At 43.8% G+C, this 22,068-nt stretch overlaps 1 protein-coding gene across 1 annotated transcript in view; it reads left to right on the top strand.

Moving 5' to 3' along the window:
- Positions 1-22,068, top strand: part of LOC310922088 (connector enhancer of kinase suppressor of ras 2-like) — a gene marked incomplete at its 5' end in the record, with an annotated part of 327,314 nt that overhangs the window by 244,578 nt on the left and 60,668 nt on the right. Inside the window, 4 exons of the mRNA XM_083882408.1 lie at positions 11,766-11,899; positions 12,443-12,648; positions 16,486-16,572; positions 17,772-18,025. Coding sequence (XP_083738534.1) covers positions 11,766-11,899; positions 12,443-12,648; positions 16,486-16,572; positions 17,772-18,025 — 681 coding nt within the window. The remainder of the gene's footprint in view (positions 1-11,765; positions 11,900-12,442; positions 12,649-16,485; positions 16,573-17,771; positions 18,026-22,068) is intronic.

Raw genomic sequence — 22,068 nt, forward strand, 5'->3', positions numbered from 1 at the left:
TTGTGGGCAGGCCGATGGATAGAAATTTGACCTGAGTAGTTGTCCAAGGCAAATTGCAACGCTTTGTTTTCTTGAAGCAAGTGCTCCAACATCACCTTTGTAATTTGGCCCGAGTTAAGCCTAATTGGGATGTGTATGCATTCAAAATCGCAACCAGCCAATTCCCTAAGGTGGGTCCTGGCCTTCCGGATGAGATTTGCCACCAGCTCTTGTGGCCGTGTCATCCTTTTGGACCTTTGGTGGCTAAGAAAGACCCATTCTATGATGAGAAGAAGGTCTTTTTTGCCTTGGTCCTTCTTGGGGGAGGTGGTATTTCCCTTGTCCCATTGAAAAATCACCCCATGGAGGTGTGGCAACTTTCCAAGAATGATAAAACGGAATGGCAAGTCAGGGTCACAACGGTTTGCCTGCCTGGTGGACATTGTTGTCTGAACTCTTTCCAATGCTTTTTGCGCCTCTGGGGTGAGAGACCTGAGGGAACTCAGCCCCTCTCCCCCTTTCAGTAAATTGAAAAGGGGGGCTAGGTCTTCTGTGGACAGACCCAGCCAAGGCCTCACCCAATTCAATGCCCCACACAGTTGGTGGACATCCGCAAGGGTCTCGATTTTGGTTTTTATTGTCAATTGTTGCGGAACAATGGTCCGCTTACCAATTTCCAGGCCTAGGTACTTCCATGGTGGCATCCGTTGAATCTTTGACTCCTGCACCTCAAACCCTGCAGTAACCAGTGCAGTCACTGTCAGGTCAAGCGCGTGGGTCAACAGGTTGTCATTTGGGGCACACACAAGGACATCATCCATATAATGATGGATAATGGCCTTGCCCACAGCTGCACGCACTGGAGACAACAGGAAAGAGACGTACCATTGGCAGATCACAGGGCTGTTTTTCATTTCCTGAGGTAAAACTTTCCAATGGTACCTTTTCCTTGGGGCATCTCAGTTGATGGTCGGTACCGAGAACGCAAAGCGTGGGGCGTCGTCCGGGTGTAGGGGAATATGAAAGAAACAGTCTTTAATATCAATTATGACTAGATTCCAATATTTTGGGAGCATGGTTGGGGACGGCATCCCTGGCTGGAAAGAGCCCATATCTTCAATGACATTATTAATTTGGCGGAGGTCGTGGAGGAGCCGCCATCGGGTTTTATCCGACTTCTGAATGACAAACACTGGGGAGTTCCACGGTGAGGTGGTCTCCTCAATGTTGCCCTTTTTGAGCTGCTCCTCAACGAGCTCATTGAGCGCTTTCAATTTTTGTTTAGAAAGCAGCTACTGTTCCACCCAAACTGGTTCATCAGTCTTCCAATTCAGCTTCTGGGTGGGGCGCTCTGCAGTGACTGCCACTTGAAAATGTTGCGGGGAGTCAGGTATGCTAATGGTGACTCCCCACTGGGCCATGAGGTCTGTCCCCAGTAAGGGCTCCAGATAATCTAAAACAAAAGGACGGGGACTTGCCAATTGTCCTTTTGGCCCCTCAATTTACACCACACTCTCTGACTGTCTCGCTAATTGAAGACCGCCTACGCCCTGGACGTGTCCAGGCACGCTCTGCAAAGCCCAATGCAATGGCCACATTCTTTCAGGAATGACCGTCACGTCTGCTCCAGTGTCTAGGAGACCTTTAATGGTTTTGGTCTCCTCACCCATTATCAGCCTACATGTCTCTTTAGGCTTGTCTTCCTCAATCGCCCTTACAGCGTTCACTTCAGGGACACCATCCTCCACAGGTATACTTGGGACTGGAATTACCTGGGCGATTACCTGTCCTTTAGGGAGGAAGACTGGTGGGTTTACACAATGCAGCCAGAGGACAAAATGCTTGGGATTCGATGTAATGAGACCCGGAGCAATTTCGACCTCATGCGGGGTGAATTTGCAGTCCCCAATGACTACAAACTTCCCTTCAATTTGGGACCAAGTACCTGGTTCTCTTGAATTGACTGAAACAAAATGCCAATCACGGTCAGTCAGGTGCAATGGCTCTGTCAGGCGAAGCCTGAAAGGCTTGTGGACAGAGGTTGTTGTTAGCAACGGTGCAGCTAGGTCCCTGTCGGAAGGTGTCACGTCTGGTGAATTTGTCACAGTCAATGTTGGCTCCTGAATTGGAGCCGGTGTCAATTCCTGGCTAGGAAAACAAGAGAGAGTATTATTTTCCTCCCTCAGTTCTCCTTTTCTCCCTCTTCCCCTTCTCCCCCCTTTGGCTCGGGCCACCCAATTTTTGTCTGCACGCTGGGTGGACCCACGCTTGACCTTTAGTTTTTTTGATTTTTAAAGGTTTCCCCCCCACCTCCCTCATTCCCTCCCCTGTTCTTGAACTTGTCAAAGTCTTTTTTCATGGGACACTGTTGACACCAGTGTCCCATTTCCCCACACAGCGCACACGGCCTGCTTGCATTCTTCTTAAAAGATCGCTTGTTTTGGGCCGGTGCGTGTGGGGCAGATGAAGCACTCGATGGATCAGCTTCCACGGCAGCAGCAGTCTGGATGTCAGCTTTCCTTCCTGAATGACTCACTGGCTGGCCCAGCCACGGCACCTTGCGCTCACACACTCACAGCATGTCCTGGAGCGTTGGTGGGGGCTCCCACAACAAACTTAGTATAGCTGTGCGACACTTTTCATTTGCGTGGGAGAACGCCATCTCTTCTAAAGTTTCTTCCTTTGCATGCTCCTTGCGGACCTGCAACTCAATGGCTTGTGAGAGCCTTTCAACAAACTGAGTGTAAGGTTCTGCTGGGCCTTGGAAAATTGTGGAGTATGCAGGAGGGGGATCTGGGGGCTGCATCCCTAAAAATGCCTTTTCTGCTGCGTGCTTGACCTTGTCAAGAACTGGGATGGGGATGTCTGAGGCCTGGGTTGAAGCCAATGCCCACTGGCCATCACCACTCAGGTGGTCGAGGGTGAGTGTGACCCCTTTCTCATCCACAGCAGTTGTGGGATCTGCCAACAAGCTCTGGAGGGCCCTCTTCAGCAGGTCTTTCCACGATGCCTCCCAGAGTTTGTACTCTGTGGAGTTTGTGAGGCATCGGAAAAGATGCTTGAGATCAGCTGGGACTGCTGTCATCCCAGTCAGCTGGGCATTCAGCAATCCTCTGAAGTAGGGACTGTAACGTCCATACTCCTTGAGGGCTTTGCAGAGATCCTTCACTGCATGCTGAGGAATGGGTTGCCAGGATGTACTGGTGACATTTCCACCCTTTGACCTGCGATAGGTGACTGGTGCAAGGGATGGAATCTGGCTTGGGCCTGAATTTCCAGGTTCCAGCTCATCTTCCTCTGAATTCCAATCATGGGAATCAGAGGGGAGGGCATGGGAACCAGATTCTGGGCGGGGCTTCAGGCCGTGGGAACCAGAAGCTGGGCGGGGCCTCCGGACATCAGGGGGCGTGGTCTGGCACTCGGATGATGTCACCCGGTGGGCAGACCTCAGGGCGGAGCGAGAGGGAGGAGTTTGGGGAGAAGGCGGGAAGGAAACATTATTTGAAAAAGGCGGGAACTGGGTTTGGGGGAGGCAGGAGTCCGAGGGGTAGCACAGGGAATTGTGGGGAGAAGAAAGGGAACAAAGGGATGGCGAGCGCTGCATGCGGTCGCCACCGCCATTGTTGGGGGAAGGGGCCGCTGGTGCCACGTGGCACAGCGGGGAGGGCACCCGTGGCCGCGGTCACCGCGGGGGCTGGGGGACGCTGACCGCCCCACGCTGTCGCCGCTTCTGCCGCGTGGGAGCGGGAACGGCGCCCGCGGTGAGCAACCGCTGCGGGGGCTGGGGGACAGCAACTGCCGCGCAGGACGGGGGAGCGCCCTCAGGGCGAGCGGTCACCGCGCGAGCCAGGGGACGGGGCCCGCCGCGTGCCGCCGGGCGGGAGCGGGGAGGGGCCGCGTGCCGCTGTCGGGGGAGGGGAGGGGCCGCGCCGCGCCCGCTCGGGATGGGAGCGCCCAGCGCCGCAGCTGGGGCAGTGCGGGGGAGGGGAGCGCCGCGCGCCGCAGTCAAAACAAGGCGCTTGCGGCTCCGCCACGCCAGCGTTGCCAGGCAACGTGAACTGAACTCTGGGGTGACTACGAGGTAAAGGCGGGCAGGATGAATCTCTCTGTGCAGCGTGGCCAGTGCCGCAACACAGTTTTCGAGTCGCTTTGTTTTGGCTCGGGCGGGATGGGGTCGGCACTTTCAAAAAGCCAGGGCAGGCGGGTTTTTCCGCCGCTTTTTGAAGAATACCGGTCCCAGGGAAATGGGGTTTGGAACAGGGGGAAGGAGGGCTCGAACACGAACAGGGGAACACGCGGTTTTGCTCTTTTTTCAAATCCCCGCGGCATGACAGCGCCTCGCGAATCTGCTGCGGCCAAAGCAAAAACTTTTTTGCTTTCTCGCCGGCACGGACTGTCTCTGCAAACCTGGCATGCACAGCGGTCCAAAAGCAGACCCTGTGCACCAGGTCAGAAGTCGTGTTGGGGAAGTGAAGAAAGAGCAACTTAACAAATTTTTTTAAGTCGTTTTTCTGAAACTTTACGTTCCCGTCTGCTAGAACGCCTAAAAGCTTGTAATAAAAACCTCTTTCGGCGGTAGAAAGCTTTGCGCCCATGTTAAATCTACCGCTTCACACAGCACAGCCGATAACTGAAAATTCTGAACACAAAACCAAGCGCCCCAGACACACTTAAAACCGGAGTGAGTTCCCAAGAACCCGCACCCCGGGGTGCCGCACACAAACAAAGGAGGAGTCGGCAACAAAAACCAAAGTGACCACTTGTCAGGGGGCTCCGACTCGCAAAACTAAAAGCGTAATAAAAAACGAAAGTAAATGAAAGCCGCAACCGGGAAAATTGCCGGGGGGGGGGGCAAAAGGCACCTCCCCCGGGACCGCGCGGTCTGAGGCCGGCTCTAAAACTGAGCTGGCTTCTCCCCAAGTGAGACTTGAGGTCTCGTGAGTGTGTCTTCCACTAGGAACTGCCCAACACTCACCAATCCGGTGCGGGGTCTAGGAAAGTCGGACTGTGGTGGAAATTCCTGCTTGGAAGAAGGTTCTTCAGGGCACTTGAAGAATTGTCTTCTCCTTCCTGCTAGCAATTCACCCTCCAGCCGGGGGCTGGGTCACTAGCAGGTGTGTGATGTGCCGAGGGTCCTCTGCAGCCACAAGTGGAACAGTTCCAAAAGGACCAGAAGTCCACGTCACAGGGTCTGGGGCTCTTCTCAGGCCAGCCGTGTCGGCCCCCACGCTGCTGCTGCACTCGAACAGGTGTTTGACATCCTCAGCAATGGTGTGCTGGTCTTCTTCAAAGCCAAGCCCCACGAACGGAAGCCAATCTTCAAAGCCAAGCCCCATGAACAGGCGCCAATCTGCTGAGGTGTCTGTCTCTGCCTCGGCTAGCCCTGACACCTCAACAGTAAAGGGGGCTGCTCGGTAGCAGGGTGAACCTCACCGACCCTGTGAGTTCTTGTCTTGCTTGAAGGAGTGAAGCAACGACGGCAGGAAAAAAGAGGAGGCTGTTCTGGGTTAACTGCTGGCTTTATTCATCAGGGTATCTGCCCCAGCAGACACCCCTCAGCAGAAGCAGCGGGGGAAAAACGAGGGAAAAGAATCTCTTTGAACCCCCCCAATGCAGCACCTTTTATTGGGGGGAGGAACTCAGGGATGGGTCTAACTGGGGACAAATCAGGGGCCAAAGGGGCATGGCTCTCTGGATAAATGACATACACAGTAACAAATTAATAACTCAGGTGGGGAGACAGCTGAAGTCTTGTCCAATCACTTGGGGTTTTTCATGGAACTTTCCAGACTTTTGGGAGAGACCCCAAAGTGACAGACGAGACCCAGGGGCTGGATAACTTATGACTGACATATAACTGGAGTTGGCGTAAAACCAATGAGGGTGGAACATGGGTGGCATGGGGCAAACCATTATAACTTATAAAAATGAACTTAATACAAGGAACAAATACATACATAAACTGATAAAACCAAACCCACACCACTACAGAATGGGGCCCTGTGACACCCAAAGGGGATTTTTCTGTCATAATGCTGCAGGAATAACATCCTTTGCTCTGGCAAGATATTCGTGTGTCTACTTGTAAACTACAGATGGAGCCTCCAGGGGCAGCCAAATGGAAATTGCAATTGCACAGGGCTTCCAGAGGGATCCTCCCTTTATATTTGTACGTTAAAGAATCAGAATTCACAGGCGGCACTGGATTTGGAGGCTGTGTCAGAGTGAACAGTGTGTGCTGTATAAAGTGCATGTACAGCATAGGATGTGCCATTAAAAATGCCAACCTTTGTCGTGGTACCCAGAAAAGTGAAAGTACACCAAGCTGCTCTTGTGCTATTATTGCTTAAGGCACTTATAGAGGTTATTAATATGTTTTCTACAATAATTAAGCTTAAAATTATACCACATAGGTAATTTATGAATTATTGATAATACAGAATCTGTGAGGCCTTATAAAATCTATTATTTGGCCTTGTTGTAGTATTCTTTTGCTTTAGAGGGTTTCCCTTGATGGTCAATTAACAACAGCAGTTTTCATTTACGAGTTCTGTGCTCCATTATCTTTCAGTGAGATTTGTGACACCATTTTCCCCTTTTGTCTCTGGCTTATATTATGTGATATTAGAAGATTATTTGAATTTTTAAACTCTCTAATTATTTTCCCACTCAGGACAAAATGGATTTTTTTTTCAATTTATAATGGCAAATAGTGCTCTGCACAAAACAACTTCATTCAAATAAAATACAACACTTTTTGTATTTTTTCTTTTTATTTGGAGAACTTTTCAAATTGGAATAATCCTTCCTGTCACAACTAATTGATCCAGAACAATTAAACCATTTGTTATTTACTTTAACAATAAGCATAGAGAACTAATACAATTTTGACCCATTTGCAGACAGACATTCTTATGAAAAAACATCCTTTTTTGGCATTCAGGACTGCTTTTACTTTTTGAACTACATAAAAAAAATTCAGTGATTACCTTTCAAGAATAGAAATTCTTTTATTTAGAAGAAGATGGGTGTTTATTGCTTTGATCCAAATTTTGAGTCACTGGGTTTTTCCTTCCACCAGTACAAAACTGGTTGTATCTATTTAAGCATAACTTTTAAAAAGAAAAATATTTTCTATTTCTTGAGTATCAACACAGACTGAACCTTGGTTGAAAAATATTCTTTTGTTTATATCTCTGTATCCTGCACAGCATATTTAGTTATCATCCTTCTAGTCCTTGCAGTCCATTGACTTGAGCTTCTCTATGACATCAGAATCAAAAAATTGTGTTCAATGTCATGTAAAAGTTTATAAAAAAAAAAAATCTTAAAGGATATTATTGTTCAGGTTAATTTTTATTTCTTTTCTATTTACCATAGAACATGTATTTGTATCACTATGGCTATAAAGCCGAAGGACAATGACTTCTGCTTTCTTTAAAAAATCAAGATATTCTGTCCTTGCTAACAATAAATCTTCCACTGAAACCAACATGATCATTTCATTCAGTACAAGTATTCCAGAATTCTGTAATTAACTTCTGTAATAATGACATTTAATACAGTGTGTCCTTTCTCCTCAGATAATTCATTTTCTGCATTGATTAAAGATCATATTTTGATTGAGTCTCATATTTTCCCTTGAGGTGGCTTTTAAATTAATTTATTGGTCGTTTATCAGTTTCTTTCATAACTAGCCTTGAAGCCTAGAGTTTCACTAGACATCTTTTTGGAAGAAACTTCAGAAATTAAAAAAATGGCTAATCCAAAAAAGACGTCAAAATTCCTAAAATTATGCACACCAATTTTGTTGTTTCTTGTAGAACAGGACTGTTACCCCAGCCTTTAGAAGGGCAACACGTTGTGACGTGGGAGTGGACCTTGACAGAGGACAGCAGGCAGCAGCTTGGTGAATCATGGAAAGCTCTTTATTATCTGACTCCAAATGCTTATATACATTTTGTACAGAGGGCCAAGATTGGCCCAAGGAGGTTACAACCTCCTGACTCCATTGGTCAATATGACCATCAGTCAAGTTCTCTCTCAGAGAACAAGAATGTAAAACATACAGATAAATTCTAAGAATACAATATTGTTTACATGAAGCAGCGTGAGAAACTGCTGCAAAGACTCAAACACTTGAAACCAAGAAATGCAGGGACGACATCTCACCCTTTTTACCTTAAAAAAAGAAAAAAGGAAAAAAGAAAATGAACTACAGTTCAATTTCTGTTCCCATGGGAGGACCAGTGGTTCCTCCTCTGTTGACCTTCATTTGGTCACGGTTTCTTGCTTTTCACATTGCAGGGTTAGTGAAATTCTGTGGCACCTGTAAGGTGCTCAATGGCATGCAAAGCCTTTGCCAATTGAATTTGCGGGGTTTCACCCTGCGTTCCCTGTTTTTGTTTTTGAAGAACCAGGCCCCTGTGGCACAATGCAGGTTCTTCAGCAAATGGAACAAACAACATTGCTGACTCCCTTTAAATTGAACAACCCATCTGTGTGCCATGTCGACCACAGAAGTTAAATCCGTGACTAAATGAAAAAGTTTCTGGGAAAACTGTGGAAATGCCATGACAGCAGCCCCAAACAACCAAATGGGCTGCCCATCCTCAGGGACTTCCAAAACTTGCCCTCAAAATCATCCTTCCAAGGAACACTGGCCTACCTTGTCCTCCCAAATCGTCTGTAAAGACAGTGGGCCCTTGCACTAAATTTCTGAATATTTTTGGGCCGCAAAAAGAAATCCAAAGGATTCTTGCCACTCGCAACAGCTCATGGCTCCAGAGCATTTGGCAGAAAAACACTGCTTGCAAAGCTCCAATCAAATTCCTCCCATAATACTGAGAGTATGAATTTTACAAAAATCTGCACCCATCAAATTCACAAGCATTGTTGCCTGCATTATCAATCGAGCAATGAGCTCATACAAAAATGATTGATTGCCATTTTTGCGGCTGAAATCGAGCAATAATTAGCTCAAACAAAAAAAAAAATATTTTCATTGTTTGTTTTTTCAAACAATATTTTGCCGCCTTGTGGCAGATGGGGCAAAAATGACCCATTCCAGAATGTGCAAGGAATTGGACATTCATCAGCCAGTGATACCTGCAGGATACAAATGAATCGCATAAAACAATCATTCAGATTCAGAATCGAGGATTGGCTTTTTTGGAGGACTTATAAAAAACCTCCAGTCTCCAGAGTTCTGTTTCGATGCAGAACACAGGAACATCCCAGGACTGGTTGAAATTTTAAGATGATCCTGGTCCATCAGCTCCCAAACAAGTCACGAAGGGTGATGAATGGATCTTGAAAGACAGTCCATTCCAGCTGCCAAACAGCAAAGGAAAAAATCGCAATGTCCGTTCCAAATTGTTCCAGGACAGTCTTTGATCAGAGCAACAGTCCAGTGAAATCCAGGTAACTCAGTACTTCAGAGCAACTGCCTTCTCACCACTGACTCTTTGTCCTGTGAACAGAAAACTCAAACACAAATTAAACAATTTTGGTCCCTTCAGGGACACTGACAGGGAGAGGTGGGTGTGGGATTAAATCTTCCCCACAGACCTCCATCGGCTGTGGGGACTGGGAAGACTCTTCTGTCCGAGCACACTTCCTCTTTGCACCCCACTGCCCTTTTGACAGAGGTTGGCCTTTCACATGGCTTGCCTTGCAAACATCTGCCATGTAATTCGGCCGTCCACACCTTCCACAAAGAAACAAGGGAGTGATTACTCTTTTTTGCACTCTCTTTCTTTGTTTCTTGTTGGCCTTAGCATTAGTCTTGCTGGCCTGAGCATTAGATGAGGCATCATCCACCTTTGATTCCTGTCCCATGTGCTCCACAGGGACAGGGGTGAGAGTTTTTCTCACCGCACCCACAGAGCTGGGGAATCCATCCCTGCCCTGCAGGGGGCACCGTGCCGACCCACGGCCACCCACAGCATCAGCCTCGGCTGGGACATCATCCGAGACTGAGGGAGATCCAGGATCCCGGGACCCTCTGCAACGGAGGAACAGCCGCTTGTGGCCGCGCTGTTCCTTTAAAATTGACAGATCGGCCGCAGCTGCCTCCCTCGCGCTGCTCCTGCTCGGCGCGGGGGGGGAACGCAGCACTGGAAGGGGCGTGTCCCTCGGCGCCGCTTTGGGACCGGCGGCTGCTGCCCGCCCCGCGCGGCGCGGGGCTGGCATGGGAGGAGATGGCAGCGCTGCAGGAGGCGTGTCCCGCCTGCCAAGCGCTGCCCCCACAGGCGCGGGGGGAGTGCCCTGATCGGCATGGGGAGGAGCGGGGGGGCTGGGAGGCTGTCCCGGCCCTGCATTCACAGCCGCGGCTGTGGCTCCGATGCTGGCTGGCTTCGCTGCCGCTCTGTGCAGGGCTGGCCCGCTCTTTCTCAAGGGCGGCGCCGGCCCCTGCGGGGGGGTTTTCTCCCGCCCCGGGGCCGTGCAGGGTGGCCCTGGGCTGGTCCCTTCACTCCTTGGGGCCGCCCCGTCCCGCGGGGGCTGGGCGGGCTGCATTGCCCGCCCCGGGCCGGCCCCGCCACTTTTCGGGGCCGTCCCGCCCCTCACGGAATACCTTATTGACATTCCACAGTGCGGACAGTCCGCAAAAACCACCCCGCCCCCCGATCCAAGAGTGCTCCCGGCGCTTCCAAGGCCAGGAAGGCACCGGGGGGGTGGGAAGTGGGGGGGGCGATTTTTCGCCTCTGTCGCCGCTTTTTCCGCGGCGGCTTGGGACTGGGAGGGGGGGCCGATCCCGAGGGGCTTTCAGAAGCCCCGAGGTTTTCCACACTCCATCACCGATGAGGCGTGGGTGCAAAAGGGGTCTGCTCTGCAGAAGACCCCGTGCCTGCCTCAGCAGCTGTGCTGAGTGCAGGCAGGCTTCCCGCCAAGCTGCTGCGAGGAAGGGGAGTCGGCTGTCCCGCCCATCTCCGCGGAGCTGGGACAGGAGGAATGATTCCATCGTCTTCCCTGGAACCCAGCCCGATGAGGCTGGAGCTGTCCTCAGAGCTGGAAGGCTGCACTTTAGGCAGCACTTTCTCCAGCCTGCTCCAGGTCGCTATAAGTTTCAAAAGTTCCACACTGCGATTTGCAAAGAAAACCTGGAGCAGATAGTCGCCCAAAGACTTCCACTCTGCTGTAGAAAAAACTTCTTCAAGGCTGCAAAAAAACCCATGAGTTCTAGCATAATAGAACAATTTCTGGAGAGCATCTCCAGGAAAGGAGACTTCTTCTCTCCGCAGGACCTCAAGGCAAAGGTCCAACATGAGGGTTTCCTCATCTGAGGAGGTTTTAGAGATCATTATCTCTTACCACGATTGCCTCAGGCAGAGCAGCTCAGTCTCTCACTGAGCAGACAGGTCCACCGACGTGCAGTTCTCTCGCAGTTGGAGGTCACCGGCGTGACCTGTTCTCCCACGTCAGGAGTCCGTTCAGACACTCGGGGTCACCAATGTGACCCAGCGAGGACAGCAGGCAGCAGCTTGGTGAATCATGGAAAGCTCTTTATTATCTGACTCCAAAGGCTTATATACATTTTGTACAGAGGGCCAAGATTGGCCCAAGGAGGTTACAACCTCCTGACTCCATTGGTCAATATGACCATCAGTCAAGTTCTCTCTCAGAGAACAAGAATGCAAAACATAGAGATAATTTCTAAGAATACAACATTGTTTACATGAAGCAGCGTGAGAAGGTGCTGCAAAGACTCAAACACTTGAAAGCAAGAAATTCAGGGACGACACAGGACAAAATTTATTCTTCATGTGCCTTTTGGTTTTTTACAGCCTGTGATTCCAACCAGCCCCATAAGCAGCTCTACAACCCCAACAAGTACGATGGGCATGTCCTCAAAAATGGACAACTCTGCACTCCAGGATGTTTTCATTCTCTCCTCTATGTCAGGACTTTATGGCCCCAGGTATTTATGTCCTAAGGGATGTGAGGTTTTGAAAAATAAAATTTTAAATTTTGATGTCATTAGATTAATAAAACAAAACCAAAACGAACAGCCTCACCATCAAGCTAAAAAATTAATAAAATTAAGAGCTAAAATCATTGTTTTAAGTTACTTAACTTTTACCTAGCTGAGAAAAGCCTGGCTTTAGTCCTAAATCAAGAAAGTATTTAAAGAAGTATTTAAATCAATTAGTTTTATTTACTTTTATGTGTCTACTTCTTATTATCAAATGTTTCTGCAAGAGAAACCCTTGTATGCTCATATTAAAACAATTCCTTATGTTCTCCTTCAGATCCTAGAAAACTCCTGAATGTTTATCTCACAATTAAAGTGGTACCTAATGATGGTTTTGTTAATTTACATTTGTTGAATTGCCTCACTTATAAAGTTCTTCCACACAGCATTTCAATTGCAAGACTTTTTATTTGTAGTGTTTGGGGGAGGCAGTTGCATGCTGGAAGTTTACCTTAAATGCTGCATTTCTCCATCATCTTCTGTTTTTAGGGATGAAATTGGGATAATGACTTGTGATGACATCAGCAAATTTGGAAAGTCTGGGATGAAAGGCTCTGAGTCTCCAAACTATTTCCTGGAGCATGAGAGTGGGAAATACTACATCCTGATTGAAGGGAAAGGGCACCCCGGGGGCTCTGAGTATGAGAGGAGCAGAGCCACAGGCGTGAGGAGAAGGGAAAAAAACCCCACTCATGGTAGGCTGGATTTCCTCAACCTTCTTCTAACTGGCCACATTTTCAAACTGTGCTGTTAACTCTGCAAACCCCAAAAAAATCTGTCATTCTTTGTCAGACCATGACCTGTTGGGTCTGAACAATAAACAGAAGTTTACTTATGAAGGTATAATTAGAAAAATTGCACACTAACATTCCTGGTCAGAAGGAAGTAATTTATACACTTATTTTGCAGCTCATACTGGAATGTTGAATGATAATTAAATTCATATTATTTGGATAGCCAGCATCTTGATTTACTCAATTTCCTCTCCCAAACTCCTGGAGATTATTCCACTTGCAATGTTCTGGGCTGTTAAACTTCAATGAAGGGACTGCCTCGTGGTATGAAAGTGTGTGTAAGATGGAAGGCCCTCCAAAATTTAGCACTGCATTAAATGCACTCATTAGTGCTTGAACTGTGTTTCAAAAATCTTAGGATGGGGACTGTTTATTTAATAGCATATAAAATGCTATTAAAACAATAATTAACTCTGGTTTTCTATAGAAATTTTGTGTGTATATAAATCCCTATTGAGTATAGAGGTGTACAATCACAGGTGCCTTTATACGAGTATGTGGATTCATATAAAAAGTGTTGTTGAAAATTAACTGATAAAATTTTTGCTTCTCTGTTTAAACTGAATTGCTTGGTGTTTAATGAATTTGAGAAAAATACTGCTGAAATACAGCAGTGCATGGTCCATGTATTTTCAGTGGCTTTATTTTCAAGGCAGTAGGACAGTTTTGTGAAGCTTACAGATTTCAGATAGGAGATTTCTGAAAACTGGAATTATGTCTTATTTTGAAAATGGCATTATTTCTGAGCCTCAGAGAAAGCAATGACCATAGTGTTCTCTATGGGTAGCTGCTATCTTTTGAGAGATGTGTACATATTCATTCATATATGGCAAGCCATCCATAAGTACTTCATTCACCTAATCTGAAATCTTTTTTTCTCTCATTTTATTGAAAAGCTCCAACAACTTCCTAAGTTTTTGTCTTTGAAATTTAGGAAAGGGAAAACCTCTGAGAAGCTCAGAGCAGTAAAGGAAAGAGTGCTAGCTGAGCCAGCAGTAAAGTGGCAGCCCCCCCCAAAAGGGGGGGGGGGGGGGAGACAGCTGTTAGACATAACAAGAGAGTCCACGATATGGGATAGGAGGCACCGTCAACCCAGAACAGTGTCTCTGAAGAACACAGGTACTAAAATCCTGCTGCAGTTCAGTGGAGAGCATTCCAAGAGTGGTTCTGGTAGAAGATCCAACAGCAGCTGAAAGGGAGCACAGTGGGGAAAAAAAGAAAACTCAAAGCACTGCAGTCACTGATTCTGCTGTTGCTTAGGCTGGTGTGGGGTTTGCTACCAGGGATGTTCTTAAATGCAGTTTATCTGCCTCCTGTTCTTAGTATTTATCTTGTGTTTATCAGTTACACAGAACTTCCCTCCTGCTGTTGTAATTTGCTGATTGCAGCTGGATTTCTGGTAAAAATGGCAAGTAAAATGGACTTGATGGTGTGTATATGCACTCAGAACCTTTTCAGAGTAGGAAATCTTAATAAACTTTTGTTATAGACAGGATATTTTTAGTAACTACTTCAGTCATCTGCTTGAAGCTTGAAAGAGCTGTAACACTGAAGAATAGGATTCCATCTTAAGACCAGTAATGTTCACTCTTTATCTCCTTGTGAAGTGGCATAATTTTAAAACAAAATTAGAATGAAGGATAAAGAGAAATCTTAACTGTGATTAAAATTGGAGCGAGATGGGTTTATTTGGCCTGCTTTCATAAATTCTTGCTGCATGGTGACTTAAAATATTGGGGTCTCTGCTTGATCCCAGGAGTACACAAGATTTTTTTTTCTGTCTCTGATGGACAATTCTGATTGAAATCCAGAAGGAATTTGGTTTTAAAGTCTCTGAAATATGCCTTTCTCTAAAAAATGTCTGCTAAACCAGATTTTTTTAAACTACAGATTTAATTAATCTGTTGATTAACAGACATGCAAATGATGTTCTACTGTAGTGGAAGGTTTTGTACTTTCTGACTGAGAGGTGACATCAATCATCAAAGTGACAATGTGTCTTTCAGTAAAAAGAGAGGATTTATGATAGGCAGCTCCAATAAACTGATGCTGGAACCACAGAGCCATGAGCAAAGAAATGAAAATAAAACTTCTGAAGCCTTTCATGGCCAAGCAGACACTTTCATTATTTCTTGGGCTGACATAAACTACTCTTCCAAAATTCCAGCCTTGGACTGACCAGGATTCCAGCCATTATTAGAAATGTCTCCTGTGCAGTTGGTAGGTGGATGGATACTCAGGCAGGTGATGGGTATTGATAGTACATGCAAAATCCAAGAAGGTAAATAAAAAAATCCCTTTTTTTCAATCTATTTGTGAAAATTAAGCTTGTTTTTAACAACATTGCAGTGCATTTTGTTTTACTTAACATTATACTCTGGTATTTTTCTGACTCTAAAATGCTCTGGTCTAAAGAGCTCTTGTGGCAATGCATATCAAACCTCTTCCATTTATGTGTTAGAGGCAAAAACATCATTTTTTTTTTCTTTCACTTTATTCTGGTATCCTTTTACGCAACGATTTTTTGTTCCTCAGAAAAATATCCAAGCTGCAATGTCAAAACAATTTATAGGTTACTTTTCATTGGGAAAGGACTTAGAAGTGAAATAAGCAGTTTAAAAAATCATTCGTTCATTTGCCTTGTGTGATTCCTGTCCTAAATTTCTATTTTTGATGTTTGTTGTGCTGTGGTATCAGTATTTGTGTATAAATCATTAAATCATTTCAGAGCTTCAGATCTTTCTTTTCTTTACAGAAAAACTGCTCAGTTTGGTTATGTTGATTTTCACTTGTTATGTGCCTTCTTATTTTCTTTTTTTAAAAAATTTGTAATCTTGTTTATCTTTTTATATTAGTGATTATTCTTTTTTTATTTATTTATTGAGGTTTTTTTCTTAATTTATATTGTTCTTCTAAGGATTAGGAGTTGAATCCTACATTTGTAGTTAAAGGTAGTCTCAGCTGTGAGGCAGACAATGCAACTACGTATTTTTCCATAGGATTATTTATACACTAAATTTCATGGCGTGCACAAAAGTGTAATATGGGAAAATCTTAGTACTCCAAAGATCACCCCTCTAATTTTCAGGAGATCTGGGGCTGTTCCTGGTTTGGTGCGTTGCCATCCCTGTTCTGATGCTCAAGTAGGGAATGGCTTGGGCACATCAGGATCTCTCTGCCACAGTGCCATGAAATCCCATTGATTAAAACCCCAGTGGCAGAACCTTCTTTGCTGGTTGCTGTCACCAAACTGTGCTCCAGGTCTTCCTTCTGAGCCAGTGGAAATTAATGTTCCATGAAATGAGATCCCCTTGTTTCTCACCACGTGATTTCCCAGGTCAGGGGGGTTTTATGTTTCCCTGACAGATCTGTATTGTTGTATCTGTATTAATTCTCTCTACTTTTCCTACAGCATTTTCATCCACTTAAAACCCATTTCTCTCTTTATTCCCAACACCTATTTAATGAGTGAGCAAGTTTTTACAGAGCAGAGTTTTCAAACAAATTTGTAATCTGCTTTACATTTACAAGGAGTTTCACCAAAGTTGGTGGTTCTTCCCTTGAGGTTAGGGTGATGAAGAGGAGGCTCTGGGATGTTTCACTGATCCTGAAGGCCACAGTTAGAATAATGGACTGATCTGAGGGGTTGTCCAGGTCACACCTGGAATTTATGGACGTTACTGACCGTACATTCCTAGGCTTCAAAAATTATATTGGTTTTCCTTGCCTTGTTTCCAGGAGATTTGAGGCCAGTTTCAATGCCTACTGAGTACAGCTGGATAGGGGAGTCCAAAGAACAGAACATGTACAAGAGGGCAAGCAGAGGTGAGTATTTTTTTTTCTCTGCTCTTCTCCAAGATGTTTTTTTCTTTGTTGCTTAAGGAGCATCACAGGGAAAAAAATGGGGTTTTTTTGGTGGTTTTTTTTGAGTGTCACTGAGGCTATAAAAGAGCCTGCTTCATGTCTGTGCTTTTCTATTTCTGAAAATTAAAAATTTTGTATTAGTAGGAGGAATTTAATTCTAGTATAAAGAAGCATAAACATCAAGGGAAAAAGAACTTCGAAGAGATATGTGTTCAAAGCAATCAGATCTAAATCTGCAGAGCTCTAGAAAACAGTAAGTGATGTTACAGATGTAAGGTAGCATCCTTTGAAAATGTTTTGATCAATATGAATTAAAATTTGGAATAGGAATCAGCAATTGTACTGTCAATGTTCAGATCAGCAGTTCTAATCACATAAACTTCCATTGATTCCAGTGGCATTTATGAACTTTGCAAGAAAGAAAAGTGATTGTACAGTTTCTTTTTTTCCTTTATTTCCTCTGGCAAAAAGAAATAATATAATTCAAAACAATATTCTTCAAATATACAACCATATTTATTGTGACACCAATTGTTGAAGATTCTTGAATACTATTTTTTTTAGAATCTTTTAGGCATGGTCTGGAAGCTGAGAGGAGTTCAACTTGACTCCTAAAAATGTGAACAAAGAATGAATGATATTCTTGAAGATCAATACAAGATTTTAAACTACCTTTTTCAGTAAACTTCCATTCCAAGAGAAAATAAATTTCATTTAAGGCCCAAGCCTTTTCTGATTTATTCCAAATCTGTCGATGTATGTTCAGCTCATATTTCGCTGTTACAGACAGTAACAGACTTGTTGCCTGGCCAGTTCCCATTTTGAAACCGTGCCCAAGTATGCTGCACATCTCCTTAAAACCATTATTCCAGCTTGTCAAATTCCTTGAAATTACAATCCTGGTGTCTGGAATGGTCCCAGAGATGCTCCCTGTGTGATACAATCCAGTACTATTTTCTGCGTCCACTCCCTTTCACCACCCATGGTGTCAGTAAATGTGGAACAGAGTCCAGGGAGAGTCCCCACAATTCCCTGGACATTCACATGACTTTTTCCAGTTTAACAGGACCAAGTGACGGTCTCTGGCGAGCCAAAATGTTTTTCTGCTTGTTTCCTCTTCCTAATGTTTCTTTTTTGCCTTCCTTCCCCTCCAACCACTGACTCTGAGAATTCGCTGCTGCGGTACCTGAGCGATGACAAGATTCTGGTGATCCAGGAGGAGCCTCTGATGCAGAAGGACAACAAACGGGACACAGGCAGGATGTCCAGGAAAAAGGGAAAGCCCCCAGGGAACCCCAGCTACCCCATCAGCCCCTCCGTGCTGGCCTCCACCATGAATGTCAGGCTGGAGCCAGGGCAGCAGGACATGCTCAACTTCTCTCTGGCAGAGAACAACACTGTTCCACTTTACCATGTGAGTGCCCAGCAAACACCTCCCTGCATGAGCCACCTGGAAAACACTCCCGTGTTCTCCTCTTAGGATTGATCCAGGCATTCCAGTGTTCTCCTCTTAGGACTGATCCAGGCATAAAGGCACAGTCTTCTACTTCATGTTTTCATGCTGTATTTCATAGTCTGAGACAGGTTGCTCAGTGATGGTGTCATGACAAATTTCTCATGACAATTACTTTTTCGATGTCAGTATCATGACAGCTTTCTCATAAAAGTCAGGACAGAACAGCAAAACACAAGGCAAGAATCATTTGCTGTCAGATGCTTTAATAAAATCGTGCTCTTAATTACTCAGCCTCACTGAGTTTAGTTTAACTGTATTCTTTGAAGGTTCATAAGGATCCTGCACTCAGCCTCTGGTAATGATTTATTATACACTAATTTATAAGCTTTTGTATTTCCACTTTGATTACTGTGTCTTGTAAAACAGATGAGTTTAATGGAGTTACTGTTTATTTAAATTTATTTATTGAAATTGTGGATTTAAATCTCTCTGACAAGGATTATCAGTATCACAAGTCAAAGCAAAGTATTTCAAACCTGGAGAGAAAATCAGCAGTCAATTTATTAGGATGAATGAGAAAATTATTATACAACCCTGCAACAAACCCCAACAATATTTCATAACTTGGTAGATGAATCAGCTGGTTTCAGTCAGTTTTTGTAATTCTGTTGATTATCTGTTGGCTCACCTGAGTTCTGAAGAGAGGGACATGGGTCATTCAGGGTAAGATGCAAATTCCACCCTTGATTTCAGGACTGAAGTTGTATTTTCTTGCATGATTTTCACACTATCATGCAACTAATTGAACAGACATGATAAATTAGCAGTATGATATTGTATGATAATAAAGTAAATATTTAAAAATACACGAATGATATAAAATATCAACTCTAAAGGGTCTGAAGGAAAAGCAGGAAACTGGAAAACAGGAGTTATCCTGGAAGAGACAACATGGAGTGGTCAGTCCACCCTAAAAGTCAGTGCAGTCCCTGTTCACAGACTTTGCTTCATGTGCAGTGATTACAGAGGAGGGCACAGGTAAAATGATTATTCATGGACTGACAGAGCAGTATAAATTCTTTTACCACCATAAATTTTTGGGGCAGCATTAAAAGAGACCTTTGCAGTCCTTCAGGAGATAATCACAGGAATCAGAATATCTGAGGCACTTTGTCAACTGCCTTATAAATATACAAGAGGAACTGAGTCAACAAATACACAGAGTTGCTGACACAAATTTTGTGGGTTCTTGGCAGCACAGAATCATTCACATTAACGTCTTCCCACTTGGAATACTGAAAGAATTCTGAAAAGCCAAGCAAAAAAAATGGGCATATTTATCCTGAAAGAGAGCTACCGAGAACAAAAATGCGAAATATCAAAGAACATTTCATGGCAGCTTGATAGCAAAAAAGGAAAAGTAACCGAGAGTGGTGTTCTTAGATATAAATTTAAGTTTTAAGTAGGTCAGCTCATTTCCTTAATATCTAAAGGTGTTACCAGGATTTTCATAAACATTTTGATATGTAAACCTTTTTTGGATAATGAGACCAAATCATCTTAAAACAGCTTTTGCTACATTTGTATTAGAAAAGTTGACAAAACTGGTTTAGCTTTTCTTCTTTCTTTGGCTCTGTGTTTTTCAGTGGAAGGCAAAAGTGCAGAACTGTTGGAAGCACATTTCCATGAAATCCTCTCCCCTTAACACATGCCCAGTGCAACTTCTGGATATAGATCAAAATTTCAGCCCAGATAAATGTTTTGGGAAATGGAGATGATAAATAGGATTTTCATCATCTTTAGTGAAGAGAAGGTGATAATGTTTTGTAATCAAACAAGGATGGCTTGATGGAAGGAATTGAGCATCACTTAGCCATTGCTTAATTTTCTAAGCACTTACGTAAATATGTAGCAAAAAAATACAAAAAGGCACTTATTTAACAGCAGTTTAAATTACCAGACATAAGAAGTTTTTCAGAATTGGTAATTGCAGAGATTCACCACTAGATTAATGCTTTAGAAGGAATGTTGATTTGGAACCTAAAATTAAACAATTAGCCTAATTTCATGTTGCTAGGAGGATGCAGAGTTCCTATATAAAATGGATATTTAGGTAATGTAATATTGGCAGCATTCTCAAAATATAAAACGATGCATGAAGTCATGTTGCAGTAAAATATTCCTGTCAAGAAACACTGCCCCCTTCCAGGATATATTTATAACTCTAATTTAATTGATATGCAACGTCACAGAATTACAATTAGCAAGGCTGTTATAAATAATTGAGTATCTCTTAGAACATGATTTTCTATGTTTACTAATGCTTCACTTCTGAAGTGACATAATTTACCAGGTTTAGTCTAAATATGGGTTTACAAGGATAGAGTTAAAACCTGAATATGCTTTTATTTTGTATTACCAGAGCTCATTCTGCAGAAAATTAACTTATCTCACAGGACTCCAGCTCAGTAGACCAGATGTACCTGGGAAATTTTTCATTTTGCATTTCTGACCATGAAACACAACAAAAAAAACCTTGGAAAATCTTCAGAATTTTACGAAAAGTTATAGAAAACTGTACTATGCCGCTCAGTTCCATTGTGCTCTGTGGAAACCATATTCCATCTAAAAAGAGAATATTGAAGATCTCATTCCAGATCCAATCTGGAAATCCACACGGTGTTCAACTCTGTGGTTTTATTGCCTCAGATTTGCATGACTTTCTGAAGCTCTGAAATTCAATTTGCTGGTTATCACATTAATTTCTCCAATTGGATAATGATCTCTCAGCTGGTTTTACTTGGAGATAAATGTTCTGGGCCTATTATCTACAAAATAATCAGATATTTTGCTTTGTAGTATCATATATTAAAAAACTGGAGAATAGATTTGAATTTCTAATTTTTTTTTGTGAATTAGAATTCAGTGTGTTGAAAAGACTTAATTTTTAATGAGTTTTATGATCAATTCTTTCATTTCAATGTTCCCTTCACAGTAAAACAGGAATAATGGCTGCTTTAGGGTATTCATTGAGAGTGCCAGACCAGGACCCACTTTTTTATTTTAAAGATAATTTGAAGCATGATGGTGTTTTAGGGTTAGTCATTGTTACACAGCACTTGCTTAACTTGCTTTTTATTCCCTTCATGCTGATCCCACGAAGTTGGTAACATCCCTGTGGCACAGGGTGATGGAAATGCTCTTAACTGTTCCTGGAGCTGCAGAGGAAGCTTGACAAACAATATAAAGTTTAATGGTACATGCTGAGAATTAAAACCTGTGCAAAACCAACGTAAATCTGGGTGTTGTGTAATGGGTGCACGCTGGGATGTACCAGATGTTCCAGATGCTTTTTTTGGGGTGACAGGCAGTCTGAGTGCTGCTCTGATAAGTAGAATAATTAAGATAGTCTGGGAGAATCAGCTCCACTGACTGAAGGAGGAGCCTTTTATTGCCAATTTTGCAGGAAATGTGCTCATGTTTTATTTATTCCTTCCTGGTCTTGCAGAAAGAAACAAAACTGTGCTGTCAGGGATGAGCATTACTTTCTTCAGAGTTTTATTTCCTTTCTGAATTGCTGAATAAAATCTATCTTTGCTTTATATTTAAGTACCTTTCATATGGGAAACCTTCTTTCCCTACCTTGCAGTTATGCTGAGAAATAACTCTGAGGATGATTGTGGGGATTCTGGATGCTCAGAGAAGCTAAAATAAGTATTTCTGGCTTCTGTAGCTTCAAAATGAGTCTGCCCAGTTGTACTGATTGTAAAATAATGTTATTTTTCATTGGGACTGTGCACATGAAGGCTTGAGCTGACAAGTGTCTCCCTCATACTTGAAGATGGATCCTTGAGTAGCAAAGTCCAATAATGTATTTCTTTAGAGTTCTGTTCAGGCCTGACTCTCTAAACTACACTCTTCATTAATCCATAAACAACTCAAAGGGGAAAAAGGTATTATAAAAAGGTATTTTACAGTATAAGGGAAAAGAAAGGGAAATA

The sequence above is a fragment of the Zosterops lateralis genome (assembly GCF_965231275.1).
Source record: "Zosterops lateralis genome assembly, chromosome: W".
Classification (NCBI taxonomy): domain Eukaryota; kingdom Metazoa; phylum Chordata; class Aves; order Passeriformes; family Zosteropidae; genus Zosterops; species Zosterops lateralis.